The 23,402-nt window shown below is 45.4% G+C and overlaps 1 protein-coding gene across 1 annotated transcript in view; it reads left to right on the top strand.

Moving 5' to 3' along the window:
- The window catches only part of SFXN3 (sideroflexin 3), a gene marked incomplete at its 3' end in the record, with an annotated part of 31,542 nt that extends 8,866 nt beyond the window's left edge, over nucleotides 1-22,676 (top strand). Inside the window, exons 4-9 of the mRNA XM_088448743.1 lie at nucleotides 5,559-5,657; nucleotides 9,629-9,704; nucleotides 15,781-15,866; nucleotides 18,549-18,676; nucleotides 21,258-21,307; nucleotides 22,627-22,676. Of these exons, the coding sequence (XP_088304869.1) occupies nucleotides 5,559-5,657; nucleotides 9,629-9,704; nucleotides 15,781-15,866; nucleotides 18,549-18,676; nucleotides 21,258-21,307; nucleotides 22,627-22,676 (489 nt within the window). The remainder of the gene's footprint in view (nucleotides 1-5,558; nucleotides 5,658-9,628; nucleotides 9,705-15,780; nucleotides 15,867-18,548; nucleotides 18,677-21,257; nucleotides 21,308-22,626) is intronic.
- Nucleotides 22,677-23,402: the final 726 nt, after the last annotated feature.

The raw sequence follows: 23,402 nt of genomic DNA, 5'->3' as shown, positions 1-23,402 counted from the left end.
TGCAGAGCATAATTCTCATGATTAATTCAAATGATAAATAAGAATGAACCAAGCAGCAGAAAATAATGAATAACTTCTATTAATGTAAGGGAGGGGGGGGGGAACGGAAGTGATCATAGTTTGGATTCTGATGGTTTCTTTTTCACTTTTGCAAAGTGTAGCTGAAGATTTTTCCACTTTTCCTCACCCCTAGGCTCACTTCTACTGTACCAAGAAAAAAAGGTAATTAACAAATTACCAAGGTGGAGCTACCATGGGGTGTATTAATCCAGTAATATATTGTGCAGCTGTATATAAAAGAGTAGAGTCAGATCTTACAAAGATATAGGGCCTGATTCAGAGCTGGACGCTCTGACCAGAGTGCTCGCTGTGAATCAGGGCCCTCCTCCATGAAAATGGAGCGGCCTCCTGGCCGCTCACATAGCTGTGGGTGACCACCCACAGCATATGCGAGCGGCCAAAAAGATGGTCGCGATGGTCTTGACCATCGCGACCATCGGACTTGCGACGGAGACCCTGCGGTAGGGTCTCCCTACCACAAGCCCTAGAGTGATTTTGGCTCTATCAGAGCCAAAATCACTCCCACTGACATCACTAGTGGGGCCGGCTTCAGACGGTAGGCATTCCCATGGGAACGCCTCCGTCTGGCCGCCACGCCCCCGGCACGCCCACGAAAGGGAGCGTGCTGTCAATCAACATCGACAGCACGCCCCCCTTTGGTCCGAGACCCGGAGCGATGGAAAGCCCGTCGCTCCCCGGGTCTCACGCATGCGCACGACGGAGCTCCCTCCGACGTGCGCATGTGCAGTGGGGAACATCGACCCACTTGTGAGCGTACTGCCGCTCGCGCGTGGGTCTGAATGACCCCCATAGGCCCTCATTCAGAGTCGGTCGCAAGAAGCGATCGCTCTCTCTGAATGAGAGCGGCCGCTTGATTTTTTAAGTGCGGCCTCCTGGTCGCTAGCTAAGCTGTGGGTTACCACCCACAGCTTTAGTGACCATCGCGACCAGGAAGCAGGAAGCTCCCCACTGACATCACTGCTGATGTCAGTGCAGCCGCCCACAAAACGGCATGCATTCCGTCAGGAACGCCTCCATTTGTGTAGCCACCCCCCCACCCTGCCTACAAAACGGGGCGAGCTGTCGATCAGCATCGACAGCCGCCCCTTTTGTAGTGAGCTCCGGAGCGAGAGATTCTGTCTCTTGCTCCGGGGCTTGCGCACGCACAGTGCGGCCGCTGTGCGTGCGCAGGGCCTTAACATCGACCCAGTTGCGAGCGCTCAGCGCTTGCGACCGGGTCTGAATGAGACCCATAGTGCACAGAAGTAGATGAAAACAGCTCCCTGCGTACGCATACTCCATCGCACTGGCCGGTTCGCGCACGCGCACTGCGATGCATACGCATGCTCAGACCAAAACCATTGACCGAAAGCGTGAGTCTGCATCCGTGCGTTCCTTGCTGAATCAGGCCCTCAGTCCCAAGTGGTTTATTGGAGACTTATTTCATAAGAAAGTCCATACAAGGAGCAGTCTCTTGGTGTTAGGTAGAAAACTCTGACCATCATATAGTGATAGTTACCAGATCCAGTGTCCAAGATTCACTGGTGGCAAAGATCGTGCAGAAACACTGATGAGCAAACTGAAGCGAACTGAAACACTGATGAGCAAACCCGCTGGGCAGTGGAGGGAGAATCAGCCAGTCCATTACTATTGTGATTTTGTGCATATGAATTTATGAGATAACATTTTGCATTTTAATGTGATCTATGCATACAGTTGTCATTGTAGAACGCTGTTTCCATTCACTTCTACTGTACCTTGGTGTACATTCTGCTCTGTGCAGACCATCTTTACAGAGGTGTGTGAGGAGCACATCAAGTGCTCTTTGTAAATTAGGCCCACTCTAAAGTTGTGAGCACCTTATGCAATTATCAGCCCGAGCTGCTGATTATCGGTGGATTGGGCCGATAATTGCATAGTGTTTGGGCGCAACCGATCAGAGATGATCGGACGGTCGGACATGCAAAATCTTCCAATATGCCGGACTGATCCAATCATTGGTCGGACGCATCTGACAGTGTATGCACTGCTGCAGTCGTCCGCCAGATATTTCCCTTCTTCCATTACAGTGGAGGGACCCAGATATTGTAGCCTATACACTGTGAAATATCTTGCAATCTATGGCCACGATATCTGCTGGGTTTCAGGCTGTCAGAAAAAATGTCTGTTGGTCTGACAGGTATTTCATGAGGCAGTGTATGCCCAGCAATACAAACAAAATGTGCCAGCTGTCCGTCCGTCCGTCTGGCCGGACGGCTCTAAACAAGAGTGCACTCAGTAGGTGTATACTGTACTTCAAGACAATCCACAATGATTTTTTTTGTGGAAGGAGCAGGAGAATTGCTTCTCACCACAGTCATATAACTTTGGAAAAGTTTGTTCCAGTGTAGAACTGAGAAGGGGGAATTGGCATCAGGTTACACTCCAGTTATTCATTATACAGTAAGGGTTTGTTCAGCTGGCAGAATTCCTTCTGTGTGTGATGCATTGCGTTCTGCGCAGAGCACGTAAAGATTGGACATAAAAGAAACTTCAGCAAGTGAAATAATATCCAGTCCTGTATTGGGAGTATTAGGGCAAACACGTTCCTCGCTGAGTACAAGCTGGACACGCTCATATGCCTTATATTGCCCAATGATTTGGTGGAACAAGATAATAAATGAGGCTTGACGGCTGAGAGAGAGCAGTTACGCAGGGCCAGCAGAGTGGTTTCTTCTTCTTCACAGGACCTGACTTTTGTATTTAGATGGTTTAGATCAGGGGTCTTCAACCTTGGCCCTCCAGCTGCTGTGGAACTACACATCCAGCATGCACTGCCACCTTTTTGCTATAACAGCATGCTAAAACTATGGCAGTGCATGCTGGTATGTGTAGTTCCACAGCAGCTGGAGGGCCAAGGTTGAAGACCCCTGGTTTAGATGGTTCCTTGTTGTATACTTTCAACACAACTCAATTTTCTCCTTCTTTGTATGAGGATTTATAGGCATACATGTGTCCACATAAACCTATTCCCAATTCACACCAAATTGCCCCTTTTATTGCGCTATTAAATATGTGACTAAATTGTGCCTTGTGTCTTTTTCACTCAATAATTCACTCAACTTGTGTCTTTTTCTCATTGATAATATGAAATAAGCACAGGGTACACATGCCCTGTACACCACTAGTGGCTTTGTGTGCTATAACGGTGCAAAAAAAAACAAGCAAATTTGAGAAAAAAAGGCAAGAGACAGGGGAACAATATGACTGAACCCAGGGCTGTCACTAGGGGTGTGCGACCTGTGCCATCGCACCATGTGCAGGGCCCTGGGGATGGCACCATCGTTGCCCCACGGCACCTGCATGTTTCTGGGAGGGTGCATGGAACGGCACCCTGCAGCCAGTAGCGCTACTGCAGAAACTCCCGGATTGTCCAAGCAACGCTCCGGACAGGCACTCTGTAGTTTGTAGAGCTGCTGGAGCTTCCCTAGGATGCTCTGGGGAGTGTTCTACATTCCAAAGCTCTCCGCCCCCTATTTGTGACATCACAACATCACAGGTTTAGGGGGCATGTCAGCATAGGGTGCACTGCAGTCCTGTTACTGCACTGACTAAGCCGCGCCATGCATCTTGCCACACAAGGGGCTGTTTAATAGAGGAGGGGCCCCTGTGCAGCCTTCATATGGGCCCCCTCCTCTTCGGCAACGCAGTAGACTGGCTTTGTATTAGGGTCTACTGCACATGCGCAGGTCTCTGGGAACATTCGTACAGAACACCGCTGCGAAAATATGCTAATAGCTACAAAGCTTATCAGAGCATAAGGATGCCCACCACTGCCTTCTCACGCGTGTACGACGTCCTTACCTGCGTAAACATCAGTAACATTGACGCACATCAAGCAGCCATCTTGCCCTTGCGGCAGATCTAACCAGCGACAAACTCTGCAGCTCTCCTCACATGCTGAGGAGCTCGCATGCTGCGTAGGAGATCGCAAGGGCTAATTTATGTACGCCCATGTAACGGCGTTTAAACGGTATGACACATCTGCCTTTTTCTGCCCCTTTTTATTCGCCTTGTGCGTTTCGTGTTATATGACGCAAAACTGGTAGGTGAATGAGGACACATCTGTAGTACTAACAATGTAATAGAAAAATTAAATTGTACAATAGTGACAATTAATATAGGAAGTAAGCAAGGCTCTACTAAGCAGTACATAAGGAGAAATAAAATATCTAAATTAATGAAGAGGGTGGTTCTAAAGTGATAGTGAGTTGTACTTTGGGGCTCAATTATACTTTCTTTTTGCACATTTCCGATCTGACCTTACAATCCTGCAAAGAAAGCAGTGCAGAGTGGGCCTGATTCAGAGCCGCTCGTAAGCGGCCGCTCGTTCGCTCCGAGCGATGTTCGCACATCTGTGCATGCGTATGGGTCGTAATGCGCATGCGCCAACCAGTCATTGCGGTCGGAAATCGTGTGTTCGCAAAATAGCGAGTGCCTGCTAATTTGAGTGACAGGATGAGGCGTTTGTGGGTGGTAACAGGGGAAGGTGCTTGAAAATGGGGAGTGGAGATCCGAATGCAGGCGTGCCAAACGGTCAAAACGGGCGTTTAATGGGAGTGCATAATTAACAAAGCAGCGTTATCGGCAACGTCACTTGGTTGTCTCTTAGCATGAACTGTTCGCATGATTGCGGTAGTAAAATCCAACCACAAGCACTGCGAGCAGTTCAGACGCCTTTCGATGTACTGGATTAATCTAATAAATAGCGGACATGACGTATGATGCGAACGGCCAGGGGGCGTCTTTACAAAATAGCGAGCGCATATTTCGTTTGCTCGTTCAGACGTAGAGGCGTCAACAGACCACAAAGAGCGAGAGCTCTATTTAAATATCCGGCCCCTTTTTCTGAACGAGCGAGCGCAAATAGCGTCCGGCTCTGAATCAGGCCCAGTGTCTTTTAAGGTTGTGCATGTAGTGCTGTGTATTTTTTCACCATCCATAAATGACCCTCAGTGTATTCCCTTAACAAGAACAGGACAGGCCTTGACCCCAAAACATATGTGAATCCAGTTATTTCCAAATAAAGTTTTACTAATTTAAAGGCTCAATTACTGGAATAATTTGAGCATATTTAAATTCTGTCAAACTTTTATCTGACGTTTTTCTTGAAATGTTTTATTTTGATTAAAACTGTGCACTTAGGTAGGCTGAAAGCTGCACAACAACTTTGTCCATGGTTTGCCTCAGTCACAGCCCCACCAAAAACTAGGATTCAGACTCTCTGTGGACAGGTTGGTAGGAATAGGGACAATTCAGAATGCTGCGATTTTCTGACCTCTGATATGATATGGGAAAGGCACTGTTAGGATTCTCTCAGTCAGAGTAACATTGTTATTATGCTGCACACAACTATAGTTCCACAAAGTAGGGTCATTTATTCCAACATTAAATGTTATTCACACAAAGAAATGTCTATATGGAGTAACACAATCTATTCGTGTCTCTTTTTCCTCCAGAACTACCCCAGCAATTATATTTTGGCAGTGGATCAATCAATCCTTTAATGCTGTTGTGAACTACACCAACAGGAGTGGAGACGCACCTATCACGACAGGGTAACACACTCTTCAAACGTATCTGTATTCTGTACACACGTTTTGTTTGCTAAAAACGTGTTAAAAATGTATAAAACATGATACTATGGGCCTGATACAAATGTGTCAATGCTGCGCGCTAGCGGACGACGTTTTCAGTCTGCGCATGCGTCCGAGCCACAATGCGTCCCGCACTGCGCAATGCGTTACCACCAGAAGCCGGAGAGAAAATCAATTTCAGCGGGCAGGGCCGTAGCTAGGGTAGTGCGACCAGTGCCATCGCACAGGGCACCACAGGTCAGGGGGCGCTGTTTGGGCCTGTCAAATTTCTGTTTATTATCATTCTCTCTTGTAGCTTCCTCTTATTTCATCCCCAGCATCTCCTGGCCTCTCCTATCTCTTCCCTGGCCCTTCCCCATGAAGCCATGGCCCTTTTTTGGGTGCATTATGTCCCTTTGAAAAATGAGGGGGGCGCCAATGCTTTTTCTGGCACAGGGCACCAAAATGTCTAGTTACGGCTCTGTCAGCGGGTATTTATAAGTAGTAACAGGGGGGAGGCTAGCCAGAGGCGGGCGTGTCATGGTTAGTGACTGCGTCTTTTGCCGCTGTCGCACCGAGACAGGTGGCCATGTTCAGGCGAAGATTCTGCACCCCCAGAGGGCAGGTACAGTCTCCAATGGTACGACCGATGGTGCACAGTGGCGGATTAGTGCCACGGCTAATGGGCATCACTGTAGGAATCTTAACGGTGGTGGCATCAGCATAAAGACGCGGCAAAGACGCGCTCACAGCTGTAATAGCATGCATCTCTGCATCAACCCTACAGTATATACCACATGGGATGTAGTCATTAGGTCAACATTTACAATGTCGACAGTTGTGATGATATCGAGTGTTAAAATGTAGCCAGGCAACTTGTCAACATTCTCAGAATGTCAACATTAGGGTCAGGCTGTGGATGGGACGGTTAGCATTAGGCTGCGGGGGGGCGGTTAGGGTTAGGCTGCGGGAGGAGGTGAGGGTTAGGCACTAGATCATCTTCCGAGGGCCATTTTCATATATATAACATTATTAGCGGGCCTGGTGCAGACCACACCCCCTCCATGTGATGTCACATAGGGCAAGGCCACAATCGCCGGTGATTACAGCAATACCTTGAGAATCCTGAGGATGCTCCGGGGAGCTTTAAAGGCAGCAGTGTGACCGTCTGAAGCGTCCTAAGGACGCTCCAGGCAGCACTGCTGCATAGATTCTTGCTGCACGGTGCCATTCCAGGCACACTGCTAGCCAGATGAGGCTTTCATAAAAAAGCTCAGAGGGCCAGACCAAATTATTCTGCGGGCTTTATACGACTCCGGGGCCTGAGGTTCCCCACCCCTGCACTAGAGGGAGGGTTAGGGATTATGGTTAAGGGAGCAATACTCACTGGAACGCTGCAGCATCGGACGTCTGACCCAGAAGTAATGGTCACATGACTGCCAGGACCGGAAGGCATGAGGGGAGCCGCTGCAGCCGCCAGGTGCAGTTAAGTGACCGCTGGGCCACAGGGAAGATATGTCGACATTCTAACATTCAATATTTCATTAGTGTCTACATGATAAATGTCAACATTATGACTGTCGACATATCACACCCGTACATAATTCATAGACAATGTAGCACTTTAATAAAGTATAATGTATATAAGACAGTCTGTGTCTAGACAATGTTATTAATAAATATTAAGTCGCATTTAACATGGAAAATAGAGAAGTAAATAAAACAAATAAAAACACCTGTTGTCTTTCCCTTTAAAGAATGAAATAGGAATTGGCTTTCCTCATATGGACCAATGACAAATATCACTAATGTATGTAGAGCAGGCCTGGCCAACCTGTGGCTCTCCAGCTGTTGTGAAACTACAAGTCCCAGCATTCCCTGCTACAATTTTGCTATTAGGGAATGCTAAAACTGTTGCAGGGCATGCTGGGACTGGTAGTTTCACAACAGCTGGAGAGCCACAGGTTGGCCAGGCCTGATCTAGAGCATAGAAACCACAGTAATAATAGTAATAGTGTCAGTGGGATTGGGAGTGAACAAGACATATTCATCCACTCAGAAGTGGCTGCCGATCATCATGCACTAGGGCCTGAGCACCTACATGTGCACCACCTCATGGCAGGCAAATATCTGTTTTTCGCATTTTCAGCATGGCAAGCATTTGAATACGGTACTCCTTTTTTGTACTTATTTTGCACAGGGAGGCATAAGCATCTAATTTTTTCAGAATCTACATATAGATACATTATCATATTTTGTGTGCAAGCGCAATGCAAAAAAAAGCAAAATATTCTTAAAAATGCCAAATTCTGCATCTGCCATTTGACTGCAGATTTAATGCAACAATACGAAAGACTAGTTTGTACAGATGTGTCCACATACTTCTATCCTCCGTGTGCTTCAAGTCGCATTACACATAACGTGTGAGTAGGTAGTGCAGAGCGTCTTTTTGTGAGACTTTTACCTTCAGATGTATCTTATTCACATAGTGGTACACAGGGCTGTCATCAGAAATTGCGGGGCCCAGGACTGAAAAGAATAGACAACCCCCCCCCAGTGTTTCTGCAACTACAGCCCCATATTGTCTCTCCAGTACCAGCCAGCCCCCCTTATGTCTCTGCCAGCCAGCCCCCCTTATGTCTCTGCCAGCCAGCCCCCCTTATGTCTCTGCCAGGCAACCCCCTTATATCTCTGCCAGCCAACACCCTTATGTCTCTGCCAGCCAGGCCCCCTTATGTCTCTGCCAGGCAACCCCCTTATGTCTCTGCCAGGCAACCCCCTTATATCTCTGCCACCTACAGATACTTGAAACAGACAGGGAAATGCAGAGTAGACTGATATTACATATCAGTGGGTAGAGTCATGGGCGGAGCTGTGGGTGGGGCTATAGACAGAGTCAAAAACAGCCCTAGAAATTCACAACAGCACCTTCTGGACTGAGGGCCTGATTCAGAGCCGGACGCTATTTCCGCTCGCTCGTCCAGAAAATAGGGGTGGCTATTAAAATGAACCGTTCGCTCTTTGCGGTCTGTTCACGCCTCTAGGTCTGAACGAGCGAACAAAACTTGCGGTCGTTTTTTGAAAAAATACGCCCCCTGGCCGCTCGCATCCTACGTCATGTCCGCTATTTATTAGATTAATCGAGTACATCGACCAGCGTATGAACTGCTCACTATTCTTGGGGTTGGTTTTTGCTACCACAATCTTGCGAGCAGTTCTGACTATAAAATAACCCAGTGACGAGGTCAATGACACTGCTGTATTAATTATGCACACCCTTAAAACGCCCGTTTTGACCTTTAAGTACGCCTGCTTTCGGATCTCCACTCCCCGTTTTCAAGCACCTTCCCCGGTTACCACCAACATACGCCTCAGTCTGTCACTCAAAATAGCAGGCATTCGCTATTTAGCGAACAAACGATTTTCGGCCACACTGACTGGTTCGCGCATGCGTATTACGATCCGTACGCATGCGCAGATGGGCAAACATCGCTCGGAGCGAACGAGCGGCCGCTTACGAGCGGCTCTGAATCAGGCCCTGAGGGTGATCTCTGGGCAACAGGAAACTCCACCTAAGTGGCCCCTGCACTTACAGTAGCATGATGTTTGCTCAGTTCACAAAAGCCACTGTGTGGTTAATATAACATGTTTCAATGGCAGAAAAATAATTCTAAGTATCTTAGTTTATGTATTTAATTATTTATGTCAGTATTTCTTATTTATTTTATTATTATTATTTTATTTCATTTTGTGATATTTGCTCCAGGAGTTGTAGGCAAATAGGTGTCCATGGAAAGCTTTTTTCATATGAGGTCCCAGGTGGCCCCATGCAGTTTTCTTTAGTACTCCAGGATGTCTGTTAAGAACAGGGGAAATTTCTTCCAACATAAAGCGTCAGAATGTGCATTTATTTATAAGGCATATTTATTTTACTTTTGCCCATTTCCTTGCAGCCAGCTGGGCACAGCCTACGTCAGTGCAACCACAGGAGCTGTTGTTACAGCTCTAGGACTCAAGTCATTGACTAAGGTAACTAAGCAGGTGTTGTAGGCATAACTGACCAAACTACAGACATCTGAGTAAACTGTCATTAGCGCATTACATATACTAGTATACCATGATCATATTTCTACAGCAAATACATTGTGGTTTTGACGGGAGAGATGATTCCTGTATCTCACCCATTTCTACCAGTGGTGAAAGATGTATATTAGAAGGCACTGGGGTGGTGGTTGTGACGATACTGGGTTTCTAATCTATGTGCATTATTCTCACAGGTTGCGAGTTACCACTTTGAGAAAGGCCATCATTTATAACTCTGCCGAGTATCTTTGTTCTTTTATGGGTTCAGGGATGACACAGCAAGGACACAATAGCAAGGTTACAAAAGGCACTTTTATTACACACATTCTAAACATACATGTAACATCGTAACCACACTATGGGGGTGATTCAAGGTCCGACGCTATTGCCATCGCAGCTGCAATAGCACCATTATGGTAATGCAGCAGGAGGCATCATGCCTCCCGCATGCATTAATGTTCTGATCTGCGTTTATGGACGCAGCATCGGCACATCTGCGTGATCCTCTGCAGACTGTGTGACCATGGACGTCACTCAAGCCGGTGAATGCAGTTGCTCAAAAGAACCTAGGAAATCTCCAGCAGCTGACGAAGATCCTGGCCTCTTCCTCCCCCCCGCAATGGCGGCAACACGCCTCTGTTTGGGGAAACAGAGGCTGCCGCCACCGCCCCCTCCACACCCCGAAACTACAGCATACTGTCAATCACTGACAGTCTGCTGCTACTCTGCGTAGTATGGCAGTACGGGTCTTGCGCTGGTGCAGAACGGTACAATCGGAGATGTGCACTAACCATCGGGTTAGTGCACATCTCTGAAATTGCCCCTATATACACTGTATTCAGGCATAAACAATATTACTCATGATTATGACTACTCACAAACTACACAAAGCAATGATCCCTTCAGTACGGATCCTGCAGTCAGTAATGGTATCACATTAACCCATCTTGTACAGTTGTGAGGGAGGCTGCTGAGCGAGCGCCCACTTTGAGAGATGCCACCCAGTGACTTCCTGTGTAGTGTCTCTACGGATATCAGCCACACGTGAATGCAACTAACTGATCCTGGCCACTCAGCCTGTTTCTTGTTGATTCTGGCTGCTTAGGCTGAGATTCTACTACCAGCCTGGTAGGGCTTGTCTGAAGGTCAGCCCACTCTTGCGGGTAGACAACATCGGATGGCCGCAAACGACTGATGATGGAGTCCTGGCATATGTAGCAACCCGGGATGGGGAAAATGCTGTTCCGGGGAGTGAACTCGCAGTCTAGTTTGGAAGTCCCGCAGTATCCCTCGGAATAACTGTCAGAAGCCACAATGTTGATGCCTGCTCCTCCCAAAATTTCGACAACCAGAATGTGGACATGTGATTTTAGGGTTAGTGTTAGTCTGCAAGTAGGGTTAGTCTGCGCTCAGGGTTAGATGAAAACTGCATGCAAAATCACATTGTCGACAACCCAACTCTCTGCAATGTCAATATTACGTTTATAGAACCAGAACTGTATATAAACAATAACAATTAATACAAATAGAATATAATAAACATGATGGACGGTGTAAATGTCAACTTAACATACCACACCCTTCTATAGCCATGTTTAGCATTCCAGTTGTAATCTCTTTGCAGGTGTGGATATATAAAAATGTACATTAAACACAAATATGTATCATAATATAGGAGAGATGTACTAAGCCTTGTAGAAACATAAAGTGGAGAGAGATAAAGTATCAACCAATCAGCTCCTAAATGCCATCTTACAGGCTGTGTTTGAAAAATTACAGTTAGGAATTGATTGGTTGGTACTTTAGTTCTCTCCAAGGATTGATACATCTTCCCCATAATAGTATAGGTCCTTTCCCTGGGAAAATCTTTATGTCTTTCCAATGCTTAGTACATTTACTCCTCTTACTGGGAGAGACACATAGGGGGAGATGTATCAAACCTTGGAGAGAGATAAGATGGAGAGGGATAACGTACCAACCAATCAGATTCTAACTGCCATCTTACAGGCTGTGCTTGAAGACTGACAGTTTGAAGCGATTGGTTGGTACTTAATTTCTCTCCAAGGGTTGATAGATCTCCCTCATAACAGTATAGGTTCTTACCCTGGGAATATCTTGCACTGTGCCCTGAAGAGGGAGTGGAATAACTGTAGAAGTGACCATGGCTGTACACATAGATGGATTTGTTGATAACAATATATGCTGCCATACATATGTGAGACTGTTGTTTAAATCCTGACCGATAGAATAATTACCTCCAGACTAAAGTTGTTATGTATTATTGTTATTATACAGTGGAATTCTGAAAGATCACTGAGTAGTTTATTTATTGGAAAATCAGAAAATATAGTAATACATATACACTGGCAATCGCTTCTGCCAACAATTTTTTCAATTTGAGGTGATCTAGTTGTATTGCTTTGCATAGAGGCCCTGTCACGGGAGTGGCCCACGTGACCAGCAGCGCCATACAGACTGGTGGCAGCAGCGCCTTCACCCACCACTCACACCAATGTCACTGTGTGCCCTGTGCACAGACTGCTATGTAGCCTATCCTATTCACCCACCACTCACACCAATGTCACTGTGTGCCCTGTGCACAGACTGCTATGTAGCCTATCCTATTCACCCACCACTCACACCAATGTCACTGTGTGCCCTGTGCACAGACTGCTATGTAGCCTATCCTATACACCCACCACTCACACCAATGTCACTGTGTGCCCTGTGCACAGACTGCTATGTAGCCTCTCCTATTCATCCACCACTCACACCAATGTCACTGTGTGCCCTGTGCACAGACTGCTATGTAGCCTCTCCTATTCATCCACCACTCACACCAATGTCACTGTGTGCCCTGTGCATATACTGCTATGTAGCCTATCCTATTCACCCACCACTCACACCAATGTCACTGTGTGCGCTGAGCACAGATTGCTATGTATCCTATCCTATTCACCCACCACTCACACCAATGTCACTGTGTGCCCTGTGCACAGACTGCTATGTATCCTATCCTATTCACCAACTACTCACACTAATGTCACTGTGTGCCCTGTGCACAGACTGCTATGTAGCCTATCCTATTCACCCACCACTCACACCAATGTCACTGTGTGCCCTGTGCACGGACTGCTATGTAGCCTATCCTATTCACCCACCACTCACACCAAAGTCACTATGTGCCCTGTGCACAAATTGCTATGTAGCCTATCCTATTCACCCACCACTCACACCAATGTCACTGTGTGCCCTGTGCACAGACTGCTATGTAGCCTATCCTATTCACCCACCACTCACACCAATGTCACTGTGTGCCCTGTGCACAGACTGCTATGTAGCCTATCCTATTCACCCACCACTCATACCAATGTTACTGTGTGCCCTGTGTACAGACTGCTATGTAGCTTATCCTATTCATCCACCTCTCACACCAATGTCACTGTGTGCCCTGTGCACAGACTGCCATGTAGCCTATCCTATACACCCACCACTCACACCAATGTCACTGTGTGCCCTGTGCACAGACTGCTATGTAGCCTCTCCTATTCATCCACCACTCACACCAATGTCACTGTGTGCCCTGTGCATATACTGCTATGTAGCCTATCCTATTCACCCACCACTCACACCAATGTCACTGTGTGCGCTGTGCACAGATTGCTATGTATCCTATCCTATTCACCCACCACTCACACTAATGTCACTGTGTGCCCTGTGCACAGACTGCTATGTAGCCTATCCTATTCACCCACCACTCACACCAATGTCACTGTGTGCCCTGTGCACAGACTGCTATGTAGACTATCCTATTCACCCACCACTCACACCAATGTCACTGTGTGCCCTGTGCACAGACTGCTATGTAGCCTATATTATTCACCCACCACTCACACTAAATGTCACTGTGTGCCATGTGCAGACTGCTATGTAGCCTATCCTATTCACCCACCACTCACACCAATGTCACTGTGTGCCCTGTGCACAGACTGCTATGTATCCTATCCTATTCACCCACTACTCACACTAATGTCACTGTGTGCCCTGTGCACAGACTGCTATGTAGCCTATCCTATTCACCCACCACTCACACCAAAGTCACTGTGTGCCCTGTGCACAAATTGCTATGTAGCCTATCCTATTCACCCACCACTCACACCAATGTCACTGTGTGCCCTGTGCACAGACTGCTATGTAGCCTATCCTATTCACCCACCACTCACACCAATGTCACTGTGTGCCCTGTGCACAGACTGCTTTGTAGCCTATCCTATTCACCCACCACTCACACCAATGTTACTGTGTGCCCTGTGTACAGACTGCTATGTAGCTTATCCTATTCATCCACCTCTCACACCAATGTCACTGTGTGCCCTGTGCACAGACTGCTAAGTAGCCTATCCTATACACCCACCACTCACACCAATGTCACTGTGTGCCCTGTGCACAGACTGCTATGTAGCCTCTCCTATTCATCCACCACTCACACCAATGTCACTGTGTGCCCTGTGCACAGACTGCTATGTAGCCTCTCCTATTCATCCACCACTCACACCAATGTCACTGTGTGCCCTGTGCATATACTGCTATGTAGCCTATCCTATTCACCCACCACTCACACCAATGTCATTGTGTGCGCTGTGCACAGATTGCTATGTATCCTATCCTATTCACCCACCACTCACACTAATGTCACTGTGTGCCCTGTGCACAGACTGCTATGTAGCCTATCCTATTCACCCACCACTCACACCAATGTCAATGTGTGCCCTGTGCACAGACTGCTATGTAGCCTATCCTATTCACCCACCACTCACACCAATGTCACTGTGTGCCCTGTGCACAGACTGCTATGTAGCCTATCCTATTCACCCACCACTCACACTAAATGTCACTGTGTGCCCTGTGCAGACTGCTATGTAGCCTATCCTATTCACCCACCACTCACACAAGTGTCACTGTGTGCCCTGTGCACAGACTGCTATGTATCCTATCCTATTCACCCACTACTCACACTAATGTCACTGTGTGCCCTGTGTACAGACTGCTATGTAGCCTATCCTATTCACCCACCACTCACACCAATGGCACTGTGTGCCCTGTGCACAGACTGCTATGTAGCTTATCCTATTCACCCACCACTCACACCAAAGTCACTGTGTGCCCTGTGCACAGACTGCTATGTAGCCTATCTTATTCACCCACCACTCACACCAATGTTACTGTGTGCCCTGTGTACAGACTGCTATGTAGCTTATCCTGTTCAAGTGAACATGGGCACAACCACCTCCCCCCCCCACCCCAAACCGGCCGCGTGCATGGTGCCACACCTGTTTATTGCATTAATGATGTCAATATATTTTGTGTTTGTTATTGCTCAGCTTTAACTTGATGGATAGAGATGAAACAAAGTTTTCATGAAAATCTGCTTAGTAGATTTTGCACCAACTTGGAAAAAACAGACAGACACAACGTTCTTATTATATTAGTATAGATATATTGTACCTGACTTCATTTCCAGGAGGTGAGCTAATGACAGTAGGTGACAGGTATAATAATGAAGATAATGCACTTTCATATACTGTGCATTCATCTAATAATGTCGTTCAACATTTCAACTGGGAGCTAATTTGTAGTTGTCCAAGTAGTATGGCAGTATACAGAATGAGGCTCTCAGTCATGGCTCCTTTCCCTTAAGGCGGCATCACATGGGTTTAGTCCTGTCGTTTGGGCCACGTGTTTAGCATATGGGTCATTGTCCAGTTTTACCAAGCACGCAGGTGAATTTGCCTAGTTATGGTTCAGCTATGCCCTCTCAGTGCATTCAGAAGATGCCCTTACACCAAAGATGCTGCAATAGTATCAATAGTATCATCTTCTGACCAGATCGGCCAACATACCAAATAATGATCTAATTGGTTGGACATTATTTTGGGGTCAGCCTTACAAACGAATCTCTGATATTGCTTATGTCTTGTTTGTTGTTATTGACTGACGGTTCTCTCCCATTGTGTATTCCCAGCATCTTCCCTCCCTATTTGGGCGATTTGTGCCCTTTGCTGCTGTGGCAGCTGCCAACTGCATCAACATCCCCTTCATGAGGCAAAGGTAAGGGCCTTTCTTTACACTACATCAGCGGTTCCAAACCTTTCTGTGCATGTGACACATTACTGACATATCTACCACATTATTAATTGCTTCATTACACATCAGCCTTAAAATATTGTTGTGAATGCAAATTAAATCATTAAAAAGTATAATTACATTCAAAACAACAGCCAAGATTACTCCATTTTTTTGTTATTTATGGTATTGAGTTACTTTGCATCCTAGCATCATTGCATCATTTTAAGTGATTTCCACTGTGACATCTAAATTCTCGTGACACAAAAATGTGTAAATGATCCACTGAAATAATCAACATGTCAGCGGCTTTAAAGGACCACTAAGGTCCAAATGTTTATATATGAAGCATGGAGTGAAAAGGCGCTGTTCAGTGTGACCCTGTCATTGCACAGCAGCTCTGTTATAAGGTAAATGACAACCTCTCACTGACAGCTGGAGATACTTCTACTCTGTAGGACGGCCCTTTAAGTATAGCTTTTTATAGGATAAAAAAATGTAAAACAAGCACACGCCTAGTACAGAATTGGACGTATGTCTATTTGCAGCACCTAAAAAATGCAATTTAAGTAACATTTCAAACACTGGGCCTGATTCAGAGCCGGACGCTCTGACCAGAGCGCTCGCTCTGAATCAGGGCCCTCCTACCTAAAAATGGAGCGGCCTCTTGGACGCTCGCATAGCTGTGGGTTACCACCCACAGCTTATGCGAGCGTCCATGATGATGGTCGCGATGGTCAAGACCATCGCGACCATCGGGCTTGCGACGAGACCCTGTGGTAGGGTCTCGCTGCCGCAAGCCCTGGAGTGCTTTTGGCTCTATCAGAGCCAAAAGCACTCCCACTGACATCACTAGTGATGTCAGTGGGCCGGCTCCAGACGGAAGGCGTTCCCATGGGAACGCCTCCGTCTGGGCAGCAACGCCCCCGGCACGCCCACCAAAGGGGGCGTGCTGTCAATCACCATCGACAGCATGCCCCCTTTGGTGCGAGGCCCATAGCGACAGCTTGGCTGTCGCTATGTGGGTCTCGCGCATGCGCACGACGGAGCTCCCTCCGTCGTGCGCATGCGCATTAGGGCACCATCGACCCGCTTGCGAGCGTCCTGCGCTCGCGAGCGGGTCTGAATTAGGCCCAGTGTGTCTTTATTTTCAATTGAGAGTAACCCATACCTGCATCCGCTTGTGTCTGAATAGGCGGGTTAAATGCGTTAAATTATGCTCCTAAAGCGAATCTCAACCCCAGGTATAACATCACTGTTACATGCAGAGTAACTCACTTGGAGGGCGCATGAATGTAGATGGAAGGGGTATAAATATCCTCAATAGTCGATTCAAACTTACTGCGCCCTGACCGAGCCTGCAATGTATTCCAGCTGAGTGAGAGTTACTCTGCATGTACCAGTGTTATACCTAGGGTTGAGATTCGCTCCCTGGAATATCCATATTACTGTGCAGTCACTGCAGATGTATCCCGGTGCATATACAATTGACTGAGTACTTTGATTGACACTGAGCTTGTGCACAGCCAGTGACTTAGGCGCTGGAACTCCAAAGTGGGGAGGAGGGATAAGTTATCCCCTTCTAAAGCAATCAATCATCACAGTGTGCCTTATGTCTGACTTTATGCTGCTGGTGTGACTATTATGTGTCAGTGGAATTGATACATTTTATACAAAGTGGATACACATTAACAAGTTCTGAATAATACTAGAAACAAACGGAGCAGGTGATTCTCAAAAACTAATATTATGTTTTCTTATATATTTATTTATTTTTTTAGCTTTTTTGTATTTGTATTATTTATTTTTATATGATGAAGTGATTATCTTTTAAATGTATGTTTTTATTGAGATTAATATTGTTTATAAACCAGACCTTCATTTTGATCTTTAACACTACTCAGTATAGAGCAATTATTTGGTCTAATATTTGTTTCTATATTGGAGGTTACAGATACCTCTTTATATTGCTGCAATCTGGGTGTGATTTTGATCGAATTATATCATATGTGTAAGACTGTAGTTTTTCAGCGCCATCAGATTTAAGTAGGTTCCAATATTGTCCAGTGTGTATGCAAGACATCATTAACGATGCGCGCTCCAGCGGATCGTTAACAATGGGTTTCATCGCCCATACTTGCAGGCCAACCTGACGATATCATCAGGTTCTGCAAGTACGTAGATGAGGGAGGGTGCCGGCACTAAACGATATTGTTCAGTATGTATGCTCAATGTCGTTAATGATATTGAGCACGGCAGTGCAGAGGAAACACTTAACGATATCGCTCATAGAGCATATCGCTAAGTGTGTATGCGACTTTAGGCCTGGCTTCTAAATTATTTGCGATGTTGCCTCTTAGCACAGGATTTATCTATATCCTAGATTTAAAATGATGACATAGCCGTACAAAGGTAAAGTGTACAGACACATATCTGTGTGTATGCATGTTTACATTTTATTTTATTTCAGACACTTTATCTTCATATTCAGATGTTTTTAATACAAAAATATTATTTAATACACGAACCATCTAAATACACTGGGAACTTACCTTCCTGATTGCTGCTTCTGATATAATGTTCCAGTTTTAAGTTAGTCCTAAATGCTTTAAAATGCAAATTTTCAGTCATTAGAATTAATTTTATAATTTTGCTGCCCTTCTTTAGAGAATTGAAATATGGAATCCCCATTACAGATGAGAATGGAAATAGACTGGGAGAGTCTACAACAGCAGCCAAGCAAGCAATCGCCCAGGTGGTGGTATCTCGGATTGGTATGGCAGCGCCGGCCATGGGTGGGTACAATTTCTATTTGTTATTGTAGAAAATGAGGTGGCTGTATTTTCTGGTAGCAGAAAATGTCACAGTCAGAGGGAAGGAATGAGGATGGGGTGAGCGCATGGCTGGAGATTGGACTGTGCACTTCTGCACAATGCGCCTCTTACAAATGTTCTGCCTCTCTGCTAACACAGGCGCCCTTATAGGTTGTGGAGCCATTGCCCCAAAACGCCGGTAAGCTCTTTAGGGGCGTTGGGAGAGCCGTCCAGGAAATTTCAGCTGCACAAGTCGCTTCATGATGACTCCCACAGCGTGGTGTTTATGCTATCCTTACAAGAATTGCTGCCAGTAATCACAGGGTTAAATATAAATGAACTTTCCAGAAAATATTCACGCTTTATTTAACCTCACTTCCAACCTTGTTTGACATTTCACGGGCTAAATTGTACATTTTATTCTAACAGCCTATTTCATTAGTAAGAAGTGAGGGCCCATTACATGTTGTACATAACTATTCACGGTGATTTTTATTTCATTAGAACTACTAATTTGATGGAAAGGTCATGAAGCACAGTGGAGACTGCTGGCTGAAATGGTTTTCACAAATAAAACAAAATTTTTTTTATTTTTCTTCCCCTGTAATTAAATAAATATTTAAGGGCAAATATTTGAACATATAAAACAAAAACAACTTGTTCTAAATAATCTGGGTATGTCCAGTGTGACTCTGGTGTGCAAACAGTGCAGCATACAGCATTAGCAATCACATTAACATGAATCGCTTGCTGTCATGGGGCAAGTTGGCCTGTTGCTCTGCAGGATATTTGTGATTAAAATTATTCACTATATGCCATCTGTTATATGACTACTTGTATGGGCCACTGAGATATATATATATATATATATATATATATATATATATATATATAAATTGTGTAGAGGGTCCGGCACTCACCAATCCAGAAACACAGCTTGCCTGGGTGCCAATCCCAAAAATGTGCATATATACAGTATGTAGAAAGACAGAGGGCACTCAGCAGGTCTCAGTAAAATATATATAACAAACAAGACGGAGCCGGTGGAGCGTGCCAACGTAAAAGCGTTTGATCACTGAAACGTTGGCACACTCCATCGGCTCCGTCTGTTTTTTTTTATATATTTCACTGAGACCTGCTGAGTGCCCTCCGTCTTTCTACATATATATACTATTATACTGTAGGCGTAGTATACAGAGACGATACACTGTTTCATGCACTGTATTTACAATTAAAGGCAGCCTAATAATAGGGCCACATTTTGTAAAGCAATGACCAAGGGTACAGTTAGGGTTAAGGTGCCCACACACATAGCGATATTTTACACGATCTGGCCGATTCCGACGAATCGTGACGACAGATCGTGTAAAATATGGCCAAATCGTGAGGAAATCGTGAGTCCTAACTCACGATCACGATGCGATGCGCGTCCCCGCAGGTCGCACATCGCATCGTCAGATCTGCCGTGCAGATCTGATAATCTGGGACAAAATGCACTGGGAAAAAAAAAAAAAAAAAAAGTTAAGGAGCACGATAGATCTTATGCTTTTTACTCCAAATCGTGTGTAGGAGCTGCCGGGGAGCTGCCGGGGGAGAGTTCAGGGGAAATCGCACACATCGTGGGATCGTGTGCAGATCGGTATGTGTGTGGGCACCTTTACTGTATGTGTCAGAGCAGGGGTGGTTTGGGATGGAAAACCAGCCCGGGAAATTTCTGGAAGAAGCCATAAAGGGGGCAGGTCTGTTGAGGGGGCGGAGTATGTGGAGGAGGGCAGGATACTCCCTCCTCTTAGGGCCTGGAGGGGCTTTTGCAAACCACTGAGGGGAGCAGGGTCGGCAATATAAATCCTGGTGAATTATACACTCTCACCCCTCCATTTATGCCCCTCTCATTGCCGCCAGCTGCCACACTCCACATCGGATGCAGGCACCACCCACCGGAACCGGACACTGCCGCACTTCCGGAATTCCAGACTTTCCATGGATATTAGGCTGGAGTAGCTGGCCACTGTGGGATGTAGGTTTATCATTAGGAACATGATGTTTGTGGGTAGGTGGCAGAGGGGCAACTCACTCCATGCACAGCGTGTGCATCACTCTTCTTCATCAGCAAAGATAAATGAAATGAAGGAACCAGACACAAACCCGATGTCACTGGTTTTGAATTGAATGGGGCAAATAGATTTCTGTCTTGTTCAGATCAAACTGTTAATGATGAGCAAATGGGGCAATCAATGTATAAGCATCTCTATGCTGGATTTCTACTTTGAAGCTGATTGGATATATAAATATATAAATATATCAATCATAGAAGATGAGGCACATGCAATGGTGTTTTTAAGTTTTTCTCCTAAAATACTGATTGGTTAATATGTCTTGAGGGTAGGAGATCATTGGGCCTCTATTTATCACGTGAGTCTCATTGAATGTTTCCATGACATTGGCTGCAGTGCGCCCAGATTGCTCTGTCCTGTAAAAGTAGAACTTGATGGTCTTGGGAATGTGATAACAAAGCTGTAGTGTAGTGTAGCCGGAGAATAATGACTGTTTCTTTATTTTGCAGCAATTCCTCCAGTGATAATGAACATACTGGAGAAGAGAGCATTTCTTAAGGTAAGACGCTGGTACAGGTAGCTAACACAAAATCTGTCTATAATAAAAAATATATAGGTCAATAAAAATCTGTCATGTTCATGATTTAGCATATACTGCAAATAAAGGTCTCAAAGAGGCAGATTCAATGGTGTGTGATGATCTGCATCGGCACATCTCGGGCAGAAGCATCGCAGGTTTTTCCGCGCCCTCCATAGAGGTGCTCAAGAAAACCAGAGATAGTAATTGTGCCGAGTATGGCAGATATGTACGCAGCCGAGCATCAGGGCGATCAGCTGCTTAGATTATAATCTTGAAATACTATATAAACCCTGTTTAAGTGGCTGATTTGCTGAATCGCATGCAAAACAGCTGTAGTTGTGGTTATCCATGGAAGCCACATTTACTACCTTATGCTAATGCGAGTATCTGTTTAGCTAATGTGTATTACACCAGCCGCTACAACAGTCATCTCTGTATTGGCACTTACACCAGCCCCATGCTGGGTGCCAGAGATCTATCAGAAACAGGATTCCCTTCACCGTACGCACGACAAAGAGATTTGGGTACACACCTACACTCTCATGACACGTCAATGTGGCTATGTGCGATCTCATTGTCAACAACATGTTCACGACCCCGAAACTCCCTATTTCACGGAAAGATAGATCCAGCTAAGTTCTGTCCAACTCCGAATGGGACGGATATATGCAAAGATGCATAAATTCACATATGCGCATACGCTGCCTGTATGCAAAAACTCGCCACTTGCCGCCATGCACAGAGATCCACTCAGCATCAGGCACTCACTCTCCTGCATTCTAAATTCTAAATGATGTTACTACTTTCATACATACTGTATATATTTTAGTTGATGTAGTTACCATCCCAGCAGTCGGGACGCTGGCACTCAGAATAACGGCACCGGAATCCCAACAGCAGTCGCAATCTTTGTGCCAGAATCCTGACCGCAGGCATCTCAAGGGTATGTATTACGGTTAGGGGGAGGGCTAGGGTTAAGGGTTGGGGTTAGGCACTAGGGGGAGGGTTAGGCAAATGAAACAATTGGGGCATTTGAGAACCTCATGAATAGAGACATAACCACAGAAGTGTTGCAAAATAGAGATCAAGCAAATGACAAAAAATAATCAATCAAAAACTGATTATTTCTCTATAGTGTATTCCCCATATACAACATGTGCAAAGTTATACCACAAACATGGAGCAGTGACACTAACAATATACATCGAATTTTCTTTAGTGATTAATATTTCACATATGTATCTGTAACTTTCAAATAAAAGCAGTATAATACTTATTTCTGTGTATCCCTAAAACAGCGCTACCCATGGATGAACGCGCCGCTGCAGGTCGGCCTGGTCGGACTCTGGTAAGTCCCTTTTAGGCCTTGATCCTGTCTCTGATTTCTGTCACATGTCTAACAGGTGTTTTTGCTGTATCGTTCAAATTGTGTTTTACAACAATTATTTCCAAATGTCTGATTTTTTAAAAACATCACCCCCCTTCCCTCCAACCCTGGGAGCAGGAATCAGGGAGCAGGGTAAACCGATGTAAAATCCAGGAACTTATAAAATTGGGAATAATACACAAGTCTACTTGCAATAGACACCATATGGTTATGTTGTTAGTGTCTTCCAGCATGTAAACTATTGGACAATTAATATTTCAAGAAAAATCACATTTGTACAGTAAAATTAAATGCTAATTTGAGTAAAAAAAAAGTCCTTGTCTGAGGATGAGAGTAAATGGTGCACTCCAGGAGTTATTGAACAAATACTCTATTGCACAGGTTCTCAAACTCGGTCCTCAGGACCCCAAACGGTGCATGTCTTCCAGGTCTCCACACTGAATCAAGTGAAATAATTAGCTCCACCTGTGGACCTTTCAAAATCTGGTTTGGTATGAAAGCAAATGACAATCAGCAATTTGCTCCCAAATGCCGGAAAATGGGCAAAAACTGTTGTTTGAACAAATAGTTTAGATTAAACATTTAACAAACTTGTATGATGACCATTTTCATCTGTTTTCTGTCATTTAGGAGCAAATTGCTGATCATCATTTAGTCCCATATGTTACCAGATTTTCATTCCAACCA

Source organism: Taudactylus pleione, unplaced genomic scaffold, assembly GCF_031769625.1.
Source record: "Taudactylus pleione unplaced genomic scaffold, aTauple2 ptg000464l, whole genome shotgun sequence".
NCBI lineage: Eukaryota > Metazoa > Chordata > Amphibia > Anura > Myobatrachidae > Taudactylus > Taudactylus pleione.
This window is presented reverse-complemented; position numbering and strand designations above follow the sequence as displayed.